General features: G+C 47.7%; 1 protein-coding gene across 2 annotated transcripts in view; it reads left to right on the forward strand.

The window, feature by feature from the left end:
- Positions 1 to 23898, forward strand: part of galt (galactose-1-phosphate uridylyltransferase) — an 84772-nt gene that overhangs the window by 12773 nt on the left and 48101 nt on the right. For both annotated transcript variants that reach the window (XM_085974098.1, XM_085974092.1), the window contains exons 3-6: positions 8195 to 8270; positions 17394 to 17442; positions 18897 to 19026; positions 21037 to 21093. In XM_085974098.1, the coding sequence (XP_085830224.1) occupies positions 8195 to 8270; positions 17394 to 17442; positions 18897 to 19026; positions 21037 to 21093 (312 nt within the window). The remainder of the gene's footprint in view (positions 1 to 8194; positions 8271 to 17393; positions 17443 to 18896; positions 19027 to 21036; positions 21094 to 23898) is intronic.

Below are 23898 nucleotides of genomic sequence, written 5' to 3' on the forward strand. Positions count from 1 at the left end.
AACTTGATGATGGTGTTGGAACCATTAACAGCCACACAGTCATGGGTGAAGAGGGAGTAGAGGAGGGGGCTCAGCACACATCCTTGTGGGGCCCCCGTGTTCAGGGTCAGGGGGGTGGAGGTGTGGTTACCTAATTTGACAGACTGGGGTCTGTTTGTTAGGAAGTCCAGGGTCCAGTTGCAGAGGGAAGTGTTCAGGCCAAGAGTTTGGAGTTTGGTGGCCAGCTTGTTGGGGACGATAGTGTTGAATGCTGAGCTGTAGTCTATAAACAACATTCTGAAGTAGGTCTCCTTACCATCTAGGTGATTCAGTGCCGAGTGTAGAGCAGTTGTGATTGCATCCTCCGTTGATCTGCTTGCCCGATAGGCAAACTGGTGTTGGTCAAGGGAGGCAGGAACACTGGCTTTGATGTGGGCTAAGACCAGTCTCTCGGAGCACTTCATTATGATGGGTGTGAGTGCGACAGGTCGGTAGTCGTTCAGACACGTCACAGCCGCTTGTTTAGGCACGGGAATGATGGTGGCGGTCTTGAAGCATGTAGGGACTACTGCCTGGGCCAATGACAGATTGAAGATGGCGGTGAAGACATCAGCCAGCTGATCAGCACATTCCTTGAGTACCCGTCCAGGGATGCTATCCGGTCCAGTAGCCTTTCGTGTGTTCACTCTGCGTAGAGCGCCCCTTACGTCGGAGGTCGACAGAGTGAGCACCTGGTCTTCCGGGGGTGGCAAGGCTTTGGTAGCCGGCTCCTTGTTGTCCCTGTCGAAGCGAGCGTAGAAGTTGTTAAGCTCCTCCGGAAGGGAGGCGTCGCTGACCGGGGGACTGGTGTTTTTGCCCTTGTAGTCAGTGATGGACTGGATGCCTTGCCACATGCGCCGGGGGTCCGAGTTGTTGCGGAAGTGATCCTCTATCCGCAGTGTCTGTTTCCATTTGGCAGTCCTGATACCCTTTTTTAGGTTGGTCCTAGCTGCTCTGTAAGCCGCCGCGTCGCCAGATTTAAATGCTGCGTCGCGTGCTTTCAACAGTGAGCGGACCTATCCGTTCATCCAGGGTTTCTGGTTGGGGTATGACCTGATATTTTTGTGGGTCGTGACGACCTCGACGCAGCTGTTGATGTAGAATAGCACTGTGGATGCATATTCCTCGATGTCATTATGGGCAAACATGCCCCAATCAGTGCGTTCGAAGCAGCCCTGAAGCTCCGATACTGCCCCCTCTGGCCATACTTTCACTGCTCTCATTGATGTTCTCTCTCTTTTGATGAGCGGTTTGTATGCCGGGGCTAGAAACAGGGAGAGGTGGTTAGACTTCCCAAGGTGGGGGCAGGGAATGGCCTTGTAAGCATCTACAATGCTCGTGTAGACTTGATCCAGTGTGTTCTCCCCTCTTGTGGGGCAGGAGACATTCTGGTGGAATTTCGGTCGTACAGTTTTTAGGTTTGTTAGATTGAAGTCCCCCGCGACGATAAAAGCTCCGTCTGGGTGCGCAGTTTGTTGTTCGCTGATGGCCCTGTAGAGGTCCTTCAGTGCTAGTTTGGCATTAGCGTGTGGTGGGATGTAGACCGCAGTGATGATAACATTCGTGAATTCCCGAGGCAGGTAGAAGGGTCTGCACCTTACCATGAGGAATTCCAAATCAGCCGAGCAGGATCTATCAATTATATCACTGTTGGTGCACCAGGCATTGTTGGTGTAAATGCACAAACCACCTCCCTTGCTCTTACCGGAGTCTGCAGTTCTGTCGGCGCGGAAGACCGTGCGTCCTTCTAGTTGCATGGTGGTGTCAGGGATGCCATTGTTCAGCCAGGTTTCTGTGAAGATCATGGCGCAGCATTCCTTTGTCCTTTTCTGTGTGGTGAGATCCAGTTTGATCTCATCCATTTTGTTCTCCAGTGACCTGACGTTGGCCAGGAAAATACTTGGGAGGGAGGGTTTGTGTGGGGCCCTCTTCAGCCTGTTTTGGATCCCTGCTCTCTTACCCCGCTTCTGCTTGCGTTCCCTGCGCGGTCTGCGCTGACTTCCGGCTGGGGAAGGACGCCACGCTGGTCCCGGGGGTCGGGCGATGTCGGGAGGCAGATCGATGTCGCCGAATTTAAGCTTCACACAGTCGGCACCGATGTTTGGAGCGTCTGCCAGCTGTACAGTAGGTCAGCCTTTAATTCCCGGATCAGCAGAGTCCAGAAGAGACTCGGGAGGAGGGTGAAACCGTTCAGTCTCGGGAGAGACAAAGCCGCTGCGTCCGTGCGCGCCGCCATTTTTTTCGAGTTTCAAGTAGTCATAGTTAAAAATAGCGAAAAGAAACGGATGGTAATTGACTACAGCCAGACTGTTAATATTTATAACCAGCTGGACGGCGACCCTTTACCCCGCATATCAGAAATGGTCAACCAGATTGCGCAATACCGAGTCTTCTCGACTATCGACCTCAAATCCGCGTATCACCAGCTCCCCATTAGAACGGAGGACCGCCCATACACCGCCTTCGAGGCGAACGGGCGCCTCTACCATTTTCTCAGAGTGCCCTTCGGGGTAACAAATGGGGCCTCGGTCTTCCAATGTGAGATGGACCGCATGGTTGACGAGAATAAACTACAAGCTACCTACCCCTATCTGGACAATGTCACTATCTGCGGGCACAACCAGCAAGACCACGATCTAAATCTTGCGAGATTTTTAAAAACTGCCCTAAAGCTGAATCTAACCTACAACGAAGACAAATGTGTCTTCAACACAACCCGTCTCTGTATCCTCGGCTGTGTGGTGGAAGATGGGGTAATTGGACCGGACCCTGACCGATTATACCCCCTAAAGGAACTGCCCCTGCCACACAATCCCAAAGCTTTAAAAAGGTGCCTGGGATTTTTTTCGTATTATGCCCAATAGGTGCCCAATTACTCTGATAAGGCCCGACCCCTCATTAAATCGACGTCCTTCCCACTATCAGCTGAAGCTCGGGAGGCTTTCACCAGTATTAAACAGGACATTGAAAGGGCTGCAGTGTGTGCAGTGGACGAATGCATTCCCTTTCAAGTCGAAAGCGATGCGTCAGACTTTGCCTTAGCTGCGACCCTCAATCAGGCTGGGAGGCCTGTGGCCTTCTTCTCCCGAACCCTTCAGGGACCTGAAATCAGGCACTCTTCTGTCGAGAAGGAGGCACAGGCTATAGTGGAGGCAGTGCGGCACTGGAGACACTACCTAGCCGGCAAACGTTTCACCCTGCTCACCGACCAGCGGTCGGTGGCTTTCATGTTTAATAACAAACAAAGGGGGAAAATCAAGAATGACAAAATACTCAGGTGGAGGATCGAACTGTCCACGTTCGACTATGATATTATGTACAGGCCGGGAGCCCTTAATGAACCCCCAGACGCCCTATCGCGGGGAATGTGTGCCAGCATTCATACGGACAATGACCTCTGTCACCCAGGGGTCACCCGACTATACCATTTTATAAAGTCCCGCAATCTGCCCCACTCCATCGAGGAGGTCAGGGCAATGACCAGAGCCTGCCGCATCTGTGTGGAATGCAAGCCTCGTTTCTACAGGCCTGACCGTGCACACCTTATCAAAGCCACACGGCCATTCGAGCGCCTAAGTCTGGACTTCAAGGGACCCCTTCCCTCTGCCGACCGTAACGTATACTTCCTCAATATCATTGATGAATATTCCCGCTTCCCCTTCGCCATTCCCTGCCCAGACATGACCAGTGCCACGGTCATCAAGTGTCTCTAATCTATTCTGCATGTTTGGCATGCCGAACTACATACATAGCGATAGGGGGACGTCATTCATGAGTGACGAGCTGCGTCAGTTCTTGCTCTCAAAGGGGATAGCCACTAGCAGAACCACTAGCTACAACCCCCGGGGTAATGGGCAAGTGGAAAGGGAGAATGCTACTGTTTGGAAGGCTGTCACGTTAGCCTTAAAGTCAAAAGGCCTTCCGACCTCCCGCTGGCAGGAAGTCCTCCCAGACGTGCTCCACTCCATAAGGTCTCTGTTATGTACTGCCACTAACGCTACCCCTCAGGAAAAGATGTTCGTTTTCCCCCGGAAATCCACCTCGGGCATATCTCTACCCGCGTGGCTGACGTCTCCGGGGACAGTACTATTGCGGAAGCACGTGAGAGGCCATAAAACGGACCCCCTTGTGGAAAAGGTACAGCTCCTCCATGCAAACCCTCAGTACGCCTATATCGAATACTCTGACGGGCGAGAGGACACTGTTTCCATAAAAGACCTCGCTCCCTCGGGGAGCGGAGAGAACGATGGGAGACTACCCAATGAAGACCTACACTACAAAGAGACAGGACGCCCAGAGGTATCAATACCCAACTTTAACCTGGAGGACACTGCAGATAACCTGGAAGACACTGCGGAGGCCCGGACAGCGGAGGAACCAGAATCCACTCCCCTAGGGGCACCCCAACCGGCTTTGCGCCGATCACTGAGAACTACAAAACCTCCTGACAGACTCACTTATACCAACTTTTAAGAAACATCACCCCGATGGACTAAATCTATAGAAGGGGTGAATGTAATGAAATCTGTTTGTCTTGATCTTGTATTCGTTTTGCACTCATGTATATTACCCTCCCCCACTGTGTATAGTTTCACTTCCTCTTTCCCGACTAACCTGGGAGGTTGCAGGTCTTGGCTCTTGGCTCCGCCCCTGACTTCTCTTACATAAAGATCCCAGGATCTGTATGACTCATTCCTGTGAACCAGTCGGCATGTTGAGATGTTAGCTCTGATCTTAGTGATTAAAAGCCAACTTGTTTAAGTCTATAACTTCTAGTTTTGTGGTTATTGAAGGCCCATCAGGAGGTTAGTTGTGTTCTCCTTTGTGAAGACAGAACCGAAGTATGTATTTAATTGGTCTGCCATTTCTTTGTTCCCCATTATAAATTCCCTGCTTCTGACTGCAAGGGACCTACGTTTGACTTCATCAATCTTTTTCTCTTCACATATCTATAAAAGCTTTTACAGTCAGTTTTTATGTTCCCTGCAAGCTTACTCTCATACTCTATTTTCCCCCTCTTAATTAATCCCTTTGTCCTCCTTTGTTGGATCCTAAACTGCTCCCAATCCTCAGGTTTACTGCTTTTTCTGGCCAATTTATATGTCCTCTCCTTGGATCTTATGCTATCCCTAATTTCCCTTGTTAGCCACGGTTGAGTCACCTTTTTTGTTTTATTTTTATGCCAAACTGGGATGAACAAGTTCTGTAGTTCATCCATGCGATCTTTGAATGTTTGCCATTGCCCATCCACCGTCAACCCTTTGAGTGACATTCCCCAATCAATCCTACCCAACTCGCACCTCATACCACCAGGCCCAGACGAGATGTATCCTAGTCTGCTGTGTGAGGCAAGGGAGGAGATTGCAGGGGCTCTGACACAAATTTTCAGATCCTCTCTGGCCACAGGGGAGGTGCCTGAGGACTGGAGATCAGCTAACGTAGTACTATTATTCAAGAAGGGTAGTAGGGATAAACCAGGGAATTACAGGCCAGTGAGCCTAACATCAGTGGTAGGAAAATTATTGGAAAAAATTCTGAGGGACAGAATTAGTCTCCACTTGGAGAGGCATGGATTAATTAAGGATAGTCAGCATGGCTTTGTCAAGGGGCGATCATGTCTGACCATTTTGATTGAATTTTTCGAGGGGGTGACTAGGTGCGTGGATGAGGGTAGTGCAGTTGATGTAATCTACATGGATTTCAGTAAGGCTTTTGACAAAGTCCCGCATGGGAGACTGGTCAAGAAAGTAAGAGCCCATGGGATCCAGGGCAATTTGGCACATTGGATCCAAAATTGGCTTAGTGGCAGGAGGCAAAGGGTGTGACTGGAAGCCTGTGTCCAGTGGTGTACCGCAGGGATCGGTGCTGGGTCCTTTGCTGTTTATAGTGTACATTAATGGTTTATTAGATATGAATGTAGGAGGTATGATCAGTAAGTTCGCAGATGACACGAAAATTGGTGGAGTGGTAAATAGCGAGGAGGGAAGCCTCAGGCTACAGGACGATATAGATGGGTTAGTCAGATGGGCAGTACAGTGGCAAATGGAATTTAACCCTGAAAAGTGTGAGGTGATGCATTTTGGGAGGACTAACAAGGCAAGGGAATACACAATGAATGGTAGGACCCTAGGAAGGACAGAGGATCAGAGGGACCTTGGTGTGCATGTACATAGATCGCTGAAGGCAGCAGGACAGGTAGATAAGGTGGTTAAAAAGGCATATGGGATACTTGCCTTCATTAGCCAAGGCATAGAATATAAGAGCAGGGAGGTTATGATGGAGCTGTACAAAACGCTAGTAGGCCACAGCCGGAATACTGTATGCAGTTCTGGTCGCCACACTATAGGAGGGATGTGATTGCATTGGAGAGGGTGCAGTGAAGATTCACCAGGATGTTACCTGGGCTGGAGCGCTTCAGCTATGAAGAGAGACTGGACAGGTTGTGGTTGTTTTCCTTGGAGCAGAGAAGGCTGAGGGGGGACCTGATTGAGGTGTACACAATTATGAGGGGCATAGATAGGGTAGATAGAAAGGAACTTTTCCCCTTAGTAGTGGGGTCAATAACCCGGGGGCATAGTTTCAAGGTAAGGGGCAGGAGGTTTAATGGGGATTTGAGGAAAAACTTTTTCACCCAGAAGGTGGTTGGAATCTGGAACTCACTGCCTGAAAGTGTGGTAGAGGCAGGAACCCTCACAACATTCAAGAAGCATTTAGATGAGCACTTGAAACGCCATAGCATACAAGGCTATGGACCAAGTGCTGGAAAATGGGATTAGAATAGACAGGGCTTGATGGCTGGCGCGGACACGATGGGCCGAAGGGCCTCTTTCTGTGCTGTATCACTCTATGGCCTAGAAATTGAGTGGGCTTAGCGCCCATTTTGCGGCGCTAGAGGGCATTGCGCTGGACTTACAGCCGGTTTTGAAATTGACTAGGGCCCAACATCGGCGTTACACCGGTAGCGCTGCGCCGGCACCGATGCCGTCATCGGTGTGCGCAGCGTCCCGGTTGCCGTGGTGACGGGCCCCAGCGCCGAAATTCAGTTGCGGCCGCCTCGCCCGTGGCAGCCGCAACTAAGACTCTGGCAACAGAGTCTGACACGACTTTGCGCCGGCGCATAAAGGTGGAGCGGCGGCCGGCCACTTTCCCGCCGGCCGCCTGCCCGCACCTCCCTCCCCGGACTCCCCCACCCCCCCCCCCCCCCCCCCGCGGAACAGATGCTTCTCGGCTGCGAGCCCGGCACTTCCCCGAGGTGCCGGGCTCATTTTTGTGGCGATTTAACCGGCCAGCGGGCGGGTGCAGGCAGCTCCTCCTTAACTGAAGGAGGAGGCCTGCACTTCCCGAGCCTGCCGCACCGCATCGGGCGCCGCAGCGCCGGAATAGCGCCGCAATGCGGCGCGTAGCGCCAGTTTTCAGGCGCAAACAGCCTTCAGTAGCGCCGGCAGCCGTTTGGGCGCGGCGCTACTGAATTTTTGGCGCGCACAGCGCGAGTTAGCACCGGCGCTAAATTTCCGGCGTTAAGCCCCGGCGCAGCGCAAACTCAATTTCTAGGCCCATGACTCTAAAATCTGGTTAATAATAAAATCCGCGTCTGGAAAATAGTGTATATTATCGATGTCGCTTGCATGATATTGTTTCTGATTTAATAACTAGCGATGCAGAAATCCTCTCCCTCCATCCATCTCCCTTTTCACTTCCAGCTGGCAACCAAATTTAAGATAAAAAGGCTTTGTGGAGCAGGGAGGTTGTGCTGCAAACTATGGAAATATATATAATGCCATAACTAATGTACTGGTATCTGCAACATTTGAAGTACAGTAGCTGTATGATCATGCAGGATAAACATCATGCCAAATCTGGGAGGGATTAGCAAATTTGTTGTAATTTGTTTTGCAAGATTTTAAGATTTTTTCCCCCCAAAGATTTAACACCTTTTTTGAGCGTGCTCAAAAATGACAATTATTGTAATTTCCATAACTGCTACCATTCTTGATCCCATGGTCAAACATTTCATGTTGCATGGTGACACAGCTCCTTTAAATCATATCAACTGATAGAATAGGAGTTTTGCCTTTAACCTCCTAAAAGAAGCATGCATTATAAAGTTGACTATTTGAATGATACTTGTCATAGATATGTCAGAGGATTGTTTCTTGTTTCATTTCACATGGTAAAGGTGAACCCAGTATATGAAAGTACGTACGTGTTTGATAATGACTTCCCGAGCCTGCAACCAGACGCTCCAGACCCAGGTACTTCAAGCTCCATATTATCCAGTTAGTCTGGAATAACTATTCTCATCTATTAATATAAATATTTTTTTCCCAAATCTTTCTACAGTTTAAATGATTTTATATTTGGATCTGGAATTTTTCTGTTAATCAGCTGCCCTCAAAAGTTTGTCACCATCCTCCGCCTGCTTTACGACGACATGCAAGCCGTGATCCTGACCAATGGTTCCAAAACAGACCCAATTCACGTACGAACTGGGGTCATGCAAGGCTGTGTCATCGCACCAACGCTCTTCTCGATCTTCCTTGCTGCAATGCTCCATCTCACCCTCAGTAAGCTCCCCGCTGGAGTGGAGCTAATTTACAGAACAAACGGGAAACTGTTCAACCTCCGTCGCCTCCAGTCCAGATCCAAGGTCGTCCCATCCTCTGTCGTCGAATTACAGTATGCAGATGACGCTTGCGTCTGCGCTCACTCGGAGGTCGAACTCCAAACCATCGTCAACACCTTCACCGAAGCGTACGAGAGCATGGGCCTTACACTAAACATCCGTAAGACAAAGGTCCTCTACCAACCTAACCCCGCCACACAGTACTGCCCCCCCCGATTATCAAAATCCACGACAAGGCCTTGGACAATGTGGACCACTTTCCATACCTCGGGAGCCTACTGTCAACAAGGGCAGACGTCGACGACGAAGTCCAACACCGCCTTCAGTATGCCCATGCAGCCTTCGGTCGCCTGAGGAAGATAGTGTTTGAAGACCAGGACCTCAAACCCAGCACTAAGCTCATGGTCTACAGAGCAGCAGTGATACCCGCCCTGCTGTATGCCTCAGAGACATGGACCATGTACAGCAGGCACCTCAAAGCACTGGAAAGGTACCACCAATGCTGCCTCCGCAAGATCCTGCAATCCATTGGCAGGATAGGCGCACCGTCAGTGTTCTCGCTCAGGCCAACATCCCCAGCATCGAAGCTTTGACCACACTCGATCAGCTCCAATGGACGGGTCACATTGTCGGCATGCCCGATACGAGACTCCCAAAACAAGCGCTCTACTCGGAGCTCTAGCACGGCACGAGAGCCCCAGGTGGGCAGAGGAAATGCTTCAAGGACACCCTCAAAGCCTCCTTGAAAAAGTGTAACATCCCCACCGACACCTGGGAATCCCTGGCCCAAGACCGCACAAAGTGGAGGAGAAGCATCCGGGAAGGTGCCGAACACCTCGAGTCTCTTCGCCGGGAGCAAGCGGAAGCCAAGCGCAGGCAGCGCAAGGAGCGCACGTCAACCCAAGCACCGTCTGCCCCACCTGTGACAGAGACTGTAGATCCCGCATTGGACTCATCAGTCACCTGCAAACTCATTTTTAATGTGGAAGCAAGTCATCCTCTGTTCCGAGGGACTGCCTAAGAAGAAGAGTGGGAACAGCCTTTCCCCGTCTAGCCTATCCAAACCCGTCATAATCTTGTACACCTCTATCAAATCACCCCTCAACCTCCTTTGCTCTAATGAAACCAAATCCTGCTTCTCCAACCTGTCCTTGTAGCTAAGATCCCCCATCCCCGGAAACATTCTGGTAAATCTCCTCTGCACCCTTTCAAGGGCCTTCACACCCTTCCTAAAGTGCGGTGACCAGAAATGGATGTAATACTCCACTTGTGGCCTAACCAGCGCTTTATAAAGATTCAGCATAACTTCTAGGGCTAGATTTTCAGTTGCTTGCGCCAGCAGTTAGCGCCTTAAGAGAAGTGATTTTCGGGCGCTATGCGTGTAGCGCCCGGGCGCAGCGCAGTTTGCGCCCCGCCCCAAATTAAGTTGCCCGTTAGCGCCGGTGCAAAGTTTAGCGGCCGCCCGGATGCGCGCGCAGAAAAATGACATCACATCCTCGTGCAACGCCCTTTGGCCGCCCCGAATCCAAACTTCGGTCGGACCGCCCCATTGTGCGGCTGGCGTCCAGAGCGTTTGTAAAATGGAACGCAACAGACCCTGGGGAGCGCAAATTAAAGGGCACTCCTCATGCACTATAAACGGCAGTCTGCATGTGTTGTGTGGAAGGATCCAGTGTGTTGTGAACGGTGTATTTATGTTTCCGGGCACCACCACCACCTCCTCCTCCTCCTCCTCCTCCTCCTCCTCCTCCTCGTCTTCCCCTCTCTCTCTCTCCCCCCCCCCCCCCCCCCCACACTCTGCTTTTGAAAAGAACACATGCACCCTTCCCCTTTAAGAGCTCAGTGGCACCAGAGTGTCTGCCGTGCGCTGCGCCCGAGATCGGGCGTTGCGCTCTGCACCGCCGGCTTAGCGCCTAAAGATAGTAGTGGAACGCCTCTTTTAGCGCTCCACCAACCTCTTAGGGCGAAGCCACTGAATTTCTGGCAACGGGGCGCTACTTTGGGGCGGGCGCTAACTTCGGGCGGGCGCTAAGGTTAGCGCCCCAAAACTGTCTATACTGAAAATCTAGCCCCTATACTTTTGTATTCAATACCTCTATTTATGAAACCCAAGATCCCATATGCTTTGCTAACCACTCTCTCAATATGTCCCGCCACCTTCAGGGACCTATGCACATAAACTCCCAGGTCCCTCTGTCCCTGCGCACTCTTTAAAACTGTGCCATTAAGTGTATATTGTCTCTCTCTATTCCTTCTGCCAAAATGCATCACCTCATACTTCTCTGTATTAAATTCCATCTGCCCATTCTGCTAGCCCCTCTATGTCCTGTTGCAGTCAATTGGTATCATCCTCACTGTTTGCCACACCCCCAGGCCTGGTGTCATCGGCAAATTTAGAAATTCTACTTTGTATTCCAATATCCAGGTCATTTTTATATGTATATATTTTTAAAAAAGCACTGGCCCCAGCACTGACCGTTGGAGAATACCACTGTCTACCATCCTCCAGTCTGAAAAATAGCCATTTACCACAAATCGCTGTTTTCTGTCTTTAAGCCAATTCCTTATCCATTAGCCTCAGTTTTATTCACCAGCCTTCTATGTGGTACTTTGTCAAACGCCTTCCTGAAATCCATGTAGACAGCATCCATTGTATTCCCTTCATCGATCCTACCTTTTACTTCATCAAAAAATTCAATTAGATTAGTCAAACATGATCTGCCTTTTACAAATCCGTGTTGGCTCTCCTTAATTAGCTTAAACCTGTCCAAGTGCCCATTAATATTTTCTTTGATTATTGTTTTTAAAACTTTACCCACCACTGATGTTAAACTGGCCAGCCTGTAGTTACTAGGATTGTCCGTGCACCCTTTCTTGAACAATGGTGTCACATTTGCCACTTTCCAATCCTCGGGCACCTCCTCCGCATCTAGGGAAGATTGGAAAATTATGGCAAGCGCTTCCGCTATCTCCTCCCCTAATTTCCTTAGCAATCTGGGATGCAAGCCATCTGGACCAGGCGACTTATCCACTCTAAGCACACCCAGCCTTTCTAGTACATCCTGTCTATCAATTTTCACCCCTTCTATTGCTTCTACCTTTTCCACTGCTACCGATAGTTTGTCAGCATCCACCTCCTTAGTAAACACTGATACAAAGTACCCATTGAGTATTCTAGCCTTGCCCTGTGCCCCTAAGCATATAACACCTTCTTTGTCCCTAATAGGCCCCACCCCGCCTCTTACTACCTGCTTACTGTTTACATGCCAGTAGAAGATTTTTGGGTTCCCTTTTATGTTAACCGCCATTCTACTCTCATATTCTCTCTTTGCCAATCTTATTTTCATCTTCACTTCCCCTCTCAACTTATTGTATTTGGTCTGGTTCTCTCTTGAAGAATTCACCTGACATGTATCATACACCCTCTTTTTTTTGTTTCATCATCTTCTCTATCTCCCTCATCATCCAAGGAGCCCTTGCTTTGGTTCCCTTACTCTTTCCTCTTGTTGGAATATACCTAGCCTGTACTTGTAACATCTCCTCCTTAAAGATCATCCATTGTTCCATTACAGTTTTTCCTGTCAGTCTTTGGTTCCATTTTACCCTGGCTAGATTCTTTCGCATCCCATTGAAGTTAGCCCTATTCCAGTTTAGAAGTTCCACTCTAGATTGTTCCTTGCTCCTCTCCATTGCTAATCTAAATCTTATGATATGATGATCACTCGTACCCAAGTGTTCTCCCATAGACACCTGGTCGACCTGGCCCACCTCAATCCCCAGCACCAGATCCAGCAATGCCTCCTTCCTAGTTAGGCCAAGAATATCCTGGTCAAAGAAATTTTCCTGAACATATTTTAGAAATTCCTCCCCTTTTCCTTTACCCTAGCATTATCCCAATCGATATTTGGGTAATTAAAGTCCCCCAATATCACCACTTGCATATCTCTGCGATTTCCCTGCAGATTTGCTCCTCTACCTCCATCTCACTATTTGGAGGCTGTAATGAAATCTGTTTGTCTTGATCCTGTATTCGTTTTGCACTCATGTATATTACCCTCCCCCACTGTGTATAGTTTCACTTCCTCTTTCCCGACTAACCTGGGAGGTTCCAGGTCTTGGCTCTTGGCTCCGCCCCTGACTTCTCTTACATAAAGATCCCAGGATCTGTATGACTCATTCCTGTGAACTAGTCGGCGTGTTGAGATGTTAGCTCTGATCTTAGTGATTAAAAGCCAACTTGTTTAAGTCTATAACTTCTAGTTTTGTGGTTATTGAAGGCCCATCAATTTTAATCACTAAAGAATACTAGGATGGATCGACTCCTAAAACCAGAGCGTCTGGACTTGGATCCACATTCTGCTGAAGCATCAAATCAATTTGGACACTGGCTCAAATGCTTCGAACTCTTCGCGGGGGCCTCATCCGCTAGCGAGGGAGATAAACTGAGTCTACTGACTACTCGCGTAAGTCATCGGATTTATTTGTTCATCCGGGACGCCACCTCTTACACGGAGGCCATCACTATCCTGAAGGCCCAATACCAGAGGCCGGTAAACGTAGCGTACGCCAGAGATCTGCTGGCTACACGCAGGCAGCGACCAGAGGAATCAATGGACGATTTCTTACAGGGCCTAAAGGACCTGGTCCGGGACTGTAACTGCAAGGCCGTGACGGCCAACGCGTACTCTGATGAATTGGTCCGCGATTCTTTCATCACGGGCCTCAAATCGAATTATATCCGGCAGAGACTGCTGGAGAAGGAGGTCCTGGACTTAAAAAAGGCAGTGGCCACTGCGCGATCGCTGGACGTGGCCCAGAAAAACTCTGACTCTTATTCTTCCGGCCATGCGGCCCTCACCACCTCATGCGCGCCGAGGGGGCCGCCATCTTGGAATCAGCCATCTTCCCCATCCAGGTCTCAGACCAGCTCTACGCCGCCGGAGTCCCCACACAGAAGTTCACCCAGGAGTCCTACTACAGCGGCAATGTCTCGAGGCCCGAAATGCTACTTCTGCGGCCAGGCCAAGCACCCCAGACAACGATGCCCAGCGAAGGACGCTACATGCTTCAAATGTAAGAAAAAGGGGCATTTTAGCAAAGTCTGCAGGGGGAATCCGATTTCCAACTCCGTCACCGCCTCGTGCGTGCTGCCATCTTGGGATCCGCCATCTTTTCCCGCCTCAACGGCCGCCCAGGGCCCAACAGTGGCTTCGATCACGGTGGATCAATCCAGGCCACACCCGTTGACAAAATCCATGATGGACATACAGGTAAACGGGAATTTAACGAAATGTTTAATTGACTGTGGGAGTACCGAGAGTTTTATCCACCCTAGCCTGGTACGGCGGCACTCATTAACGGTAACCCCTACACGGAGCAGAATTGCTGTGGCTGCTAAGCCCCACATTTCGGACATTTTGGGCTACTGTGTGGTAACACTGACTGTAAAAGGCACGGACTACAAGGATTTTAAACTCCTCGTGATGCCAGAACTCTCTGTTAATGTAATCTTGGGCCTGGACTTCCAGTGCCACCACGAAAGTGTCATGCTAGCATATGGCGGGTCCCAGCCGCCACTCAGTCTGTGGCCTATCAACCTTAAAAATCAGCCCGCCCTCTTTATTCGCTAATCTCGCTCTGAACTGTAGGCCCATAGCGACCAAAAGTAGACGGTACATTCTGGAAGACAGACACTTTATCAAGGCGGAAGTGGACAGACTCCTGTGGGAAGGCATTATTGAATGCAGTACCAGCCCGTGGCGTGCCCAAGTAGTCATCGTTAAAAATAGCGAAAAGAAACGGATGGTAATTCACTACAGCCAGACTGTTAATATTTATACCCAGCTGGACGCCGACCCTTTACCCCGCATATCAGAAATGGTCAACCAGATTGCGCAATACCGAGTCTTCTCGACTATCGACCTCAAATCCGCGTATCACCAGCTCCCCATTAGAACGGAGGACCGCCCATACACCGCCTTCGAGGCGAACGGGCGCCTCTACCATTTTCTCAGAGTGCCCTTCGGGGTATCAAATGGGGTCTCAGTCTTCCAACGTGAGATGGACCGTATGGTTGACGAGAATAAACTACAAGCTACCTACCCCTATCTGGACAATGTCACTATCTGCGGGCACAACCAGCAAGACCACGATCTAAATCTTGCGAGATTTTTAAAAACAGCCCTAAAGCTGAATCTAACCTACAACGAAGACAAATGTGTCTTCAACACAACCCGTCTCTGTATCCTCGGCTGTGTGGTGGAAGATGGGGTAATTGGACCGGACCCTGACCGATTACGGCCCCTAAAGGAACTGCCCCTGCCACACAATCCCAAAGCTTTAAAAAGGTGCCTGGGATTTTTTTCGTATTATGCCCAATAGGTGCCCAATTACTCTGATAAGGCCCGACCCCTCATTAAATCGACGTCCTTCCCACTATCAGCTGAAGCTCGGGAGGCTTTCACCAGTATTAAACAGGACATTGAAAGGGCTGCAGTGTGTGCAGTGGACGAATGCATTCCCTTTCAAGTCGAAAGCGATGCGTCAGACTTTGCCTTAGCTGCGACCCTCAATCAGGTTGGGAGACGTGTGGCCTTCTTCTCCCGAACCCTTCAGGGACCTGAAATCAGGCACTCTTCTGTCGAGAAGGAGGCACAGGCTATAGTGGAGGCAGTGCGGCACTGGAGACACTACCTAGCCGGCAAACGTTTCACCTTGCTCACCGACCAGCGGTCGGTGGCTTTCATGTTTAATAACAAACAAAGGGGGAAAATCAAGAATGACAAAATACTCAGGTGGAGGATCGAACTATCCACGTTCGACTATGATATTATGTACAGGCCGGGAGCCCTTAATGAACCCCCAGACGTCCTATCGCGGGGAATGTGTGCCAGCATTCATACGGACAAATTACAGGGTCTCCACAACGACCTCTGTTACCCAGGGGTCACCCGACTATACCATTTTATAAAGTCCCGCAATCTGCCCCGCTCCATCGAGGAGGTCAGGGCAATGACCAGAGCCTGCCGCATCTGTGCGTAGTGCAAGCCTCGTTTCTACAGGCCTGACCGTGCACACCTTATCAAAGCCACACGGCCATTCGAGCGCCTAAGTCTGGACTTCAAGGGACCCCTTCCTTCTGCCGACCGTAACGTATACTTCCTCAATATCATTGATGAATATTCCCGCTTCCCCTTCGCCATTCCCTGCCCAGACATGACCAGTGCCACGGTCATCAAGTGTCTCTGTAATCTATTCTGCATGTTTGGCATGCCGAACTACATACACAGCGATAGGGGGACGTCATTCATGAGTGACGAGCTGCACCAGTTCTTGCTCTCGAAGGGGATAGCCACTAGCAGAACCACTAGCTACAACCCCCGGGGTAATGGGCAAGTGGAAAGGGAGAATGCTACTGTTTGGAAGGCTGTCACGTTAGCCTTAAAGTCAAAAGGCCTTCTGACCTCCCGCTGGCAGGAAGTCCTCCCAGACGTGCTCCACTCCATAAGGTCTCTGTTATGTACTGCCACTAACGCTACCCCTCACGAAAAGATGTTCGTTTTCCCCCGGAAATCTACCTCGGGCATATCTCTACCCGCGTGGCTGACGTCTCCGGGGACAGTACTATTGCGGAAGCACGTGAGAGGCCATAAAACGGACCCCCTTGTGGAAAAGGTACAGCTCCTCCATGCAAACCCTCAGTACGCCTATATCGAATACTCTGACGGGTGAGAGGACACTGCATAAAAGACCTCGCTCCCTCGGGGAGCGGAGAGAACGATGGGAGACTACCCGATGAAGACCTACACTACAAAGAGACAGGACGCCCAGAGGTATCAATACCCAACTTTAACCTGGAGGACACTGCTGATAACCTGGAAGACACTGCGGAGGCCCGGACAGCGGAGAAACCAGAATCCACTCCCCTAGAGGCACCCCAACCGGCTTTGCGCCGATCACTGAGAACTGCAAAACCTCCTGACAGACTCACTTATACCAACTTTTAAGAAACATCACCCCGATGGACTAAATCTATAAAAGGGGTGAATGTAATGAAATCTGTTTGTCTTGATCCTGTATTCGTTTTGCACTCATGTATATTACCCTCCCCCACTGCGTATAGTTTCACTTCCTCTTTCCCGACTAACCTGGGAGGTTCCAGGTCTTGGCTCTTGGCTCCGCCCCTGACTTCTCTTACATAAAGATCCCAGGATCTGTATGACTCATTCCTGTGAACCAGTCAGAGTGTTGAGATGTTAGCTCTGATCTTAGTGATTAAAAACCAACTTGTTTAAGCCTATAACTTCTAGTTTTGTGGTTATTGAAGGCCCATCAGAGGCCTATAGAAAATCCCCAATTGCGTGATCATACCCTTTTTGCTACTCTAACCAAATGGATTCTGTCCTTGTTCCCCCCACAGCTGCTGGAGCCTCTGATTAGCTCCACGCTGTTCCTCCGCTCTCCCTTTATGTCCCGCCTCCGCCGCCTCCAATTAGGTTCATCAAATAATTTGATGGCTTCACTCTTGAGTTAAATATGTTGGCTTTTTTATGTGCATGCTCTATTTTGAGGGTTTTATTTTTAAATAACCTATTTTAAACTAAGGACCATAATAAAAGGGTAAAAAGTAAACTTTGGACAAAATACTCTACTTTTGTCAGAATGGTATTATAAAAGCAGTCTAAATACTGAGTAAAAAAGGTTCTACACTCGTTTTCTTTAAATAATGCACTACTTTCTTTTAAACCCATAGGTCTCAGTGAGCACCCGCTGTTTCAAAGAAAAGCTGCTAGAGGAGTTTGGTAAATATCTATTCTATAAAGTGGAGGTGCTGTTCTGGTCATATCAAAGTAAAATTTGTGTTTTTATAGTGACTGTTGGTTTTGTTACTTTTAAGGGACGCGATTGTGTTTTGATATTATGGTGCAAGAGAAAACTTGCATGACAAAGAATTATCCAGAAAATTCCCGCTATGCATCATGGAATGTAGTTGACAAACATTGGCCCAGAAATTCGGGTCGGGGGCTTCCCACGGGTGTAAGCCCCCGACCTGCACTTACCTAGCGCGCCGGCAGTTGAGCTGTAGGGCCCCGTGGAATTCCGCTCCGGGGCCTGGCCCAGCTGCCGGCGCGCTGTACTTGCGTGTCCCAGGGGCGCAGTTAGTTCGATGCATCCCCTGGGATCACGTGGGCCATGGGCAGCCAATTGGAGGAGGGAAAAGCCCATTCATAAGATTGACAGGAAGACCTGTCAAAACTTATAAATACTACAGCCCCAAAATAGCAGTAAACCTGCAAATAATTTTTTTTTTAAATCACACTTTTTAAATAAACTATAAATTACATTAAATAACTATTTTAAACAATAATTTAAATTTTTGAAAACAATAATTAAAATTTTTGAAAAAAATAATTTTATATTCTAACGGGGCTAAAAATAAACTTACCTTGGTTTAAAGTATTCATTAAAAATAATAAACCTGTGGAAAAAATGTTTTAATTTTAATTAATTGACCACTTACCTTGTAAAAAGCAGGCCTTACGCCTGCTTTTTACATTTCTAAATCCTGCAGGCTTACGATCCTGGGAAAACCTGCAAAAAAGAAAACCTAAGTTCGATGCGCACGCTCTGAACCTCTTCGTTCAGAGGATCGGAAGTGCCGGTTTCCCGTGCATGCAGGAAACCGGCACTTCCATTCAGCCTACGGGTGAGTACCCAGCGCGTACTCACCCGTGGAGACCCGAATTTCTGGGCCAATATTTATCAGTCAATATTTATCCCTCAATCAACAGCACTAAAACAGATTAACTGGCTATTATCACATTGCTGTTTGTGGGAGCTTGCTATGAGCAATTTGGCTGCCGCATTTCCTCCATTAAAACAATGACTACACTTCAAAAAGTACTTCATTGGTTGTAAAGCGCTTTGGGAAGTCCCAAGGTCGTGAAAGGCGCTATATAAATGCAAGTCTTTTTTTCCTTTTCTGTCCACTCCTGGTGGGAGAATCTCTGTACAGGGAGCATGAGTTGTAAAATTGCCCCTTTGTTATGTTTAAATTTTAGACATTTCTGGACAGCCTAAAAGTGAACTGTTCAGGTGAAAACTGCACAGGTGGCAATTCTACCTGTGGCACACTAATTTTAGACCTAGTATTGCAATATTTTTTTGTGGGAATTACGTGCTCCATGTTCTGGGAATGGTGCAGTTCTTTAATTACAAGTCTGTGTCTTGTACTCAGTTGGCTATTCTCTTTCAGTAAGGTCATGTGCTTCCATCCTCATTCCGACATCACCCTACCATTGATGTCTATTCCAGAAATCAGAGCCGTGATTGACAAATGGGTGGAACTCATGGTAGAACTAGGATCAACATATCAATGGGTGCAGGTAACCGGAGGCTGAAAGCCATTAATTTTACAGTTTAACTGGATGTGCCAATTTCTTTCTGTATTACTAACGCGCAAAGCCACATGTATCCATTTTAACTGCTTTCCCGATCCCTGTTTCATGCCCTATTTCCCCTTAGCAGCAGAATACTTGTTCAGCTAGGCTCTGGTACCCCCCCCCCCCCGCCCAAAGCCTATCTACCTCTCTTCTTTAAGACGCTCCTTAAAACCTACCTCTTTGACCAAGTTTTAGTCACCCATCCGAATATCTCCTTATGTAGCTCAGTGTCAAATTTTGTTTGATAGCACTCCTGTGAAGCGTCTGGGATGTTTTACTATGTTTAAGGTGCTATATAAATGCAAGTTATTGTTCAAAGTTTCAACAGAATTGAGACCGTGTCAAATCTGACTGCAAAGAAAATGGCAAATGCAAGGAAGTTTTTTTTCAGTTTTTTAAACCAGGTAGGGTGGTGATACAGGAAACTGACGGGGTTCAGAAGGGACCAGACCTGTTCCATTCAGAACATGGGATTCAGGGTTATTGGATTTAGAAATACATCAAGGAAGTCTTGTGGGAAATTGTATGGATAGGTAAATTTTTATTATGTAAAATCTTAATGGCTTACAGTATATTGGCAAAAAATTGCTATTCTGCAAAAAAAATACCAATGAGAAGCAAGTATTCAGCAAGACTGCATAATCGATCATTCCATTATATTTCATAGCTATTGTTCATAAACCACGTACCACAATACTAACTAACTAAATTGCTCAAATAATTTTGTTAAACTGTTCTCAACTTTCTTTTCACTTCTTCAGTCAGTTTGGTGTATATAGCTGGAAATAACACAGCCACAAACATTTACAAAATCCTGAAAGAAAAATCACTAATTTATCCATTAAGTTATTTCATGCTGAAAATTCTTGTAAAAAAATGTTCCTCCACATAGGCCTGTACTTCTGGAGCCCTGATTGGGAAATTTAACCTGGCTGTTGAGGCTTTTCATCTTGTGTGTTAGCGATGCACCATGAGAGTTGTAGTTGTCATGCTCCAGGAGAACTACAATAGTAGACTACGATACCCAGAGCGCATTATGATAACTTATGTCACATGATACATTATGTACGCATTACAACAGTGACTACAGTACATTTCAGAAGTATTTCATTGGCCATAAAGCACCTTGTGACGTTCTGAGGTTGTGAAAGATGCTATATAAGTGCAAGTCATTTTTCTTTTATAACCAGACACACAATTTACAAACAGCCATGAAGCATGAGTAACAAAGAAAAAGAAAATGATTTTCAAAGGTTTTATATAGGCCCAGATTTTATGGGGCCTATGACGGCGTACACACAGCGTAATTGGCTGTAAGTGCCCCGCAAGTTCCGGGTTTCCGCATGCGATCTGTCAAGTTTCAGCTTGACAGATCATCCGCATGCGCAGGAAATGGACATTCACTGGCGGAGGGAAGTGGAGAAGAGAGCAAAATAAACATGAAAGTCTTGCATCGTGACCAAATACTGCCAATCTACTGTAGAAAGTTAAATAATTAACTAGGATTAAGAGGTTTTGGTGAGGGAAGAGCAAAAATGTTGCAACTTAAGTGGTGGGTACATTGTATTACACACACAATCTGAAGCATGCATGTTTCTCATCCACTCAGATGCTTAATCTTTTTTTACAATTTGGTTGTGATGGTTTGCTCTCATTGTGTAATACAGTGATGGAAGAACTGTTGATGTTGTGTTTAGGCTACAGCAACATTGTGGTAAACACCAGAAACCACACTGCATGATCCAGACTAGCCTTTAGCAACACCGAAGGAGATTTACTAGTAGATTTTTTTTTTCCTGATCCAATTTCTGAAAAGACTGAATTTGAAGTCTGAAAAAAAAAATCCAGCTGAAAAGAATGCTTGTATCCATTGCAGATATAACTTGTTGAATGAAATGGTAACCGATTTGTTGTCCCTGTTTTTCACAGAAGTGGTTCATTCTTTGATTTCAGATTTTTGAAAATAAAGGTGCGATGATGGGATGTTCAAATCCACACCCACACTGTCAGGTAAGACTAATACACACCAGAATGTGTGGATACATAGATACATAGATACATAGAAGATAGGAGCAGGAGTAGGCCATTCGGCCCTTCGTGCCTGCTCCGCCATTTAATGAGATCATGGCTGATCCTTTAATTCAGTATCCCGTCCCCGCCTTCTCTCCGTAACCCTTAACCCCTTTTGCCCGTAGAAATATATCTAATTCCCTCTTAAATATATTTAATGAGCTGGCGTACACTGCCCTCTGTGGCAATGAGTTCCACAGGTTCACCACTCTCTGAGTGAAGAAATTCCCCCTCATCTCTGTCCTAAATGGTTTAGCCCTTATCCTTAAATTATGTCCTCTAGTTCTGTTCTCACCCGCCAAGGGAAACATTCCTTCTGCATCCAGTCTGTCTAGACCTGTCAGAATTTTATACACTTCTATGAGGTCCCCTCTCAATCTTCTAAACTCCAGTGTGTACATCCCTAAACTACATAGTCTCTCCTCATAGGTCATTCCCGCCATTCCTGGTATCAGCCTGGTGAATCGCCGCTGCACCCCCTCCATGGCAAGAACATCCTTCCTCAGATGAGGCGACCAAAACTGTACACAGTACTCGAGGTGTGGTCTCACCAGTGCCCTGTACAGCTGCAGCAAAGTATCCCTGTTCCTGTATTCTAACCCTTTTGCTATGAAGGCCAGCATACCGTTTGCCTTCTTGACCGCCTGTTGCACCTGCATGCTCGCCTTCAGTGACTGGTGTACAAGAACACCCAGGTCTCTCTGTACTTCCCCCTCTCCCAATCTATTGCCATTTAAATAATAATTTGCCCTCCCGTTCCTGCACCCAAGGTGGATAACTTCGCACTTGTCCACATTATAGTGCATCTGCCATTTATCCGCCCAATCGCCCAGTCTGTCCAAATCGCTCTGGAGCTTCCTGGTCTCTTCCTCTGAGCCCACCCCACCTCCTAGTTTAGTGTCGTCTGCAAATTTGGAAATGCTGCATCCGACTCCCTGATCCAGGTCATTAATGTAAATTGTGAACAGCTGGGGGCCCAGGACAGATCCCTGTGGTACCCCACTTGTTACTGCCTGCCATTCAGAAAATGAGCCGTTTATTCCAACTCTCTGTTTTCTATCTGACAGCCAGTTCCCTATCCACGCCAAAACTTTCCCCTTTATCCCATGAGCCTCAATTTTCCATGCTAATCTTTTATGTGGGACCTTATCGAAGGCCTTTTGGAAGTCCAGGTACACCACATCTACTGGCTCTCCCCCATCTATTCTACCAGTTACTCCCTCAAAAAATTCCAATAGATTAGTCAAGCACGATTTACCCTTTGTAAATCCATGTTGACTCTGTCCTATCCTGTCCCCATTTGCTAAGTGCTCCGCTATTTCATCCTTAATGATGGACTCCAGCATTTTGCCCACAACTGATGTAAGGCTTACAGGTCTGTAATTACCTGCTTTTTCCCTACCCCCCTTTTTGAATAGTGGGGTAACGTTAGCTACCCTCCAATCCATCGGCACTGTTCCCGAGTCTAATGAATTCTGAAAAATCATCCTTAGTGCATCCGCTATCTCTAGGGCCACCTCCTTCAGTACCCTAGGATGCATGTTATCAGGCCCTGGGGATTTGTCCACCTTCAATCCCTTTAGCTTCCTTAACACCATATCCTTAGAGATATTGATTTGCGTCAGTTCCTCCTTTGCCAATGTCCCTATTTTTCCCGATATCCCAGGGAGGTTTTTTGTGTCTTCCTTCGTAAAGACTGACCCAAAGTATGCATTTAGTTGATCTGCCATTTCCTTATTTCCCATTATATATTCCCCCGTATCTGACTGCAATGGACCAACTTTGGTTTTCACCAGTCTTTTCCTTTTGATATATTTATAAAAGCTTTTGGAGTTAGTTTTTATATTTTCCGCCAGCTTGTTTTCGTAAGCTATTTTGCCCCTCTTGATCATGCCCTTTGCCCTCCTTTGCTCTATCTTAAACTGTTCCCAATCTTCAAGATGTACGGTGGCAGACTGAGATATGCTCCATGCATTAGGGTCATGAAGTGAGTTAATCCTGGTCTAATTCACGAGTTGTTAGAAGAAAAATGTTCCAACATTCTGTGTTAATACAAAGAAAATATAAAGTGAAACCAGTTTTTCTTTTAAAGGTAGAGATGTGATTTTTGTGGGATTTCAGTGCTCTAATTTATTACGTTGAAATTCAGTAGTTGTTTGACTACCTGTGTGCAAAACTGTACCATTTTTAGGTTTCTTTGTGTTCTTGAGATGTGGGCCATGCTGGAAAGGCTGCATTTATTGCCAGTTGCCCTGAGAAGGTGTTGGTGGTGGACCTTCTCCTTGAACTGCTGCAGTCCTTGTGGCAATAGTGCTCCCACAGTGGTGTTGGGTAGGGAATTCCAGGATTCTGACCCAGTGACAATGAAGGAACGATGATATATGATCAAGTTAGGATGGTGTGTGACTTGAAGAGGAACATGGAGGTGATGGTGTTCCCACAACATTGCCGTTCAGTCCGTAAGGGTGACCCCGAGCTTCCGGTCGCCTGTCATTTTAATTCACCGCTCCATTCCCACTCGGACCTCACCGTCCTTGGCCTCCTGCATTGTTCCACGGAAGCTCAACGTAAACTCGTGGAACAGCACCTTATCTTCCGATTAGGCACGTTGCAGCCTTCCAGACTCAATATCGAGTTCAACAATTTCAGATCATAACCTCGGCCCCTATTACATTTTTACTTATATTTTTTTCCACCCCTTTGTTTTGGGTCTTCCCTCCCCCCCCCCTTTTTTTTTCTCTCTCC

The sequence above is a fragment of the Somniosus microcephalus genome, chromosome 2 (genome assembly GCF_052327205.1).
Source record: "Somniosus microcephalus isolate GS21.2 chromosome 2, FLI_Smic_1.0, whole genome shotgun sequence".
Taxonomy (NCBI): Eukaryota; Metazoa; Chordata; class Chondrichthyes; order Squaliformes; family Somniosidae; genus Somniosus; species Somniosus microcephalus.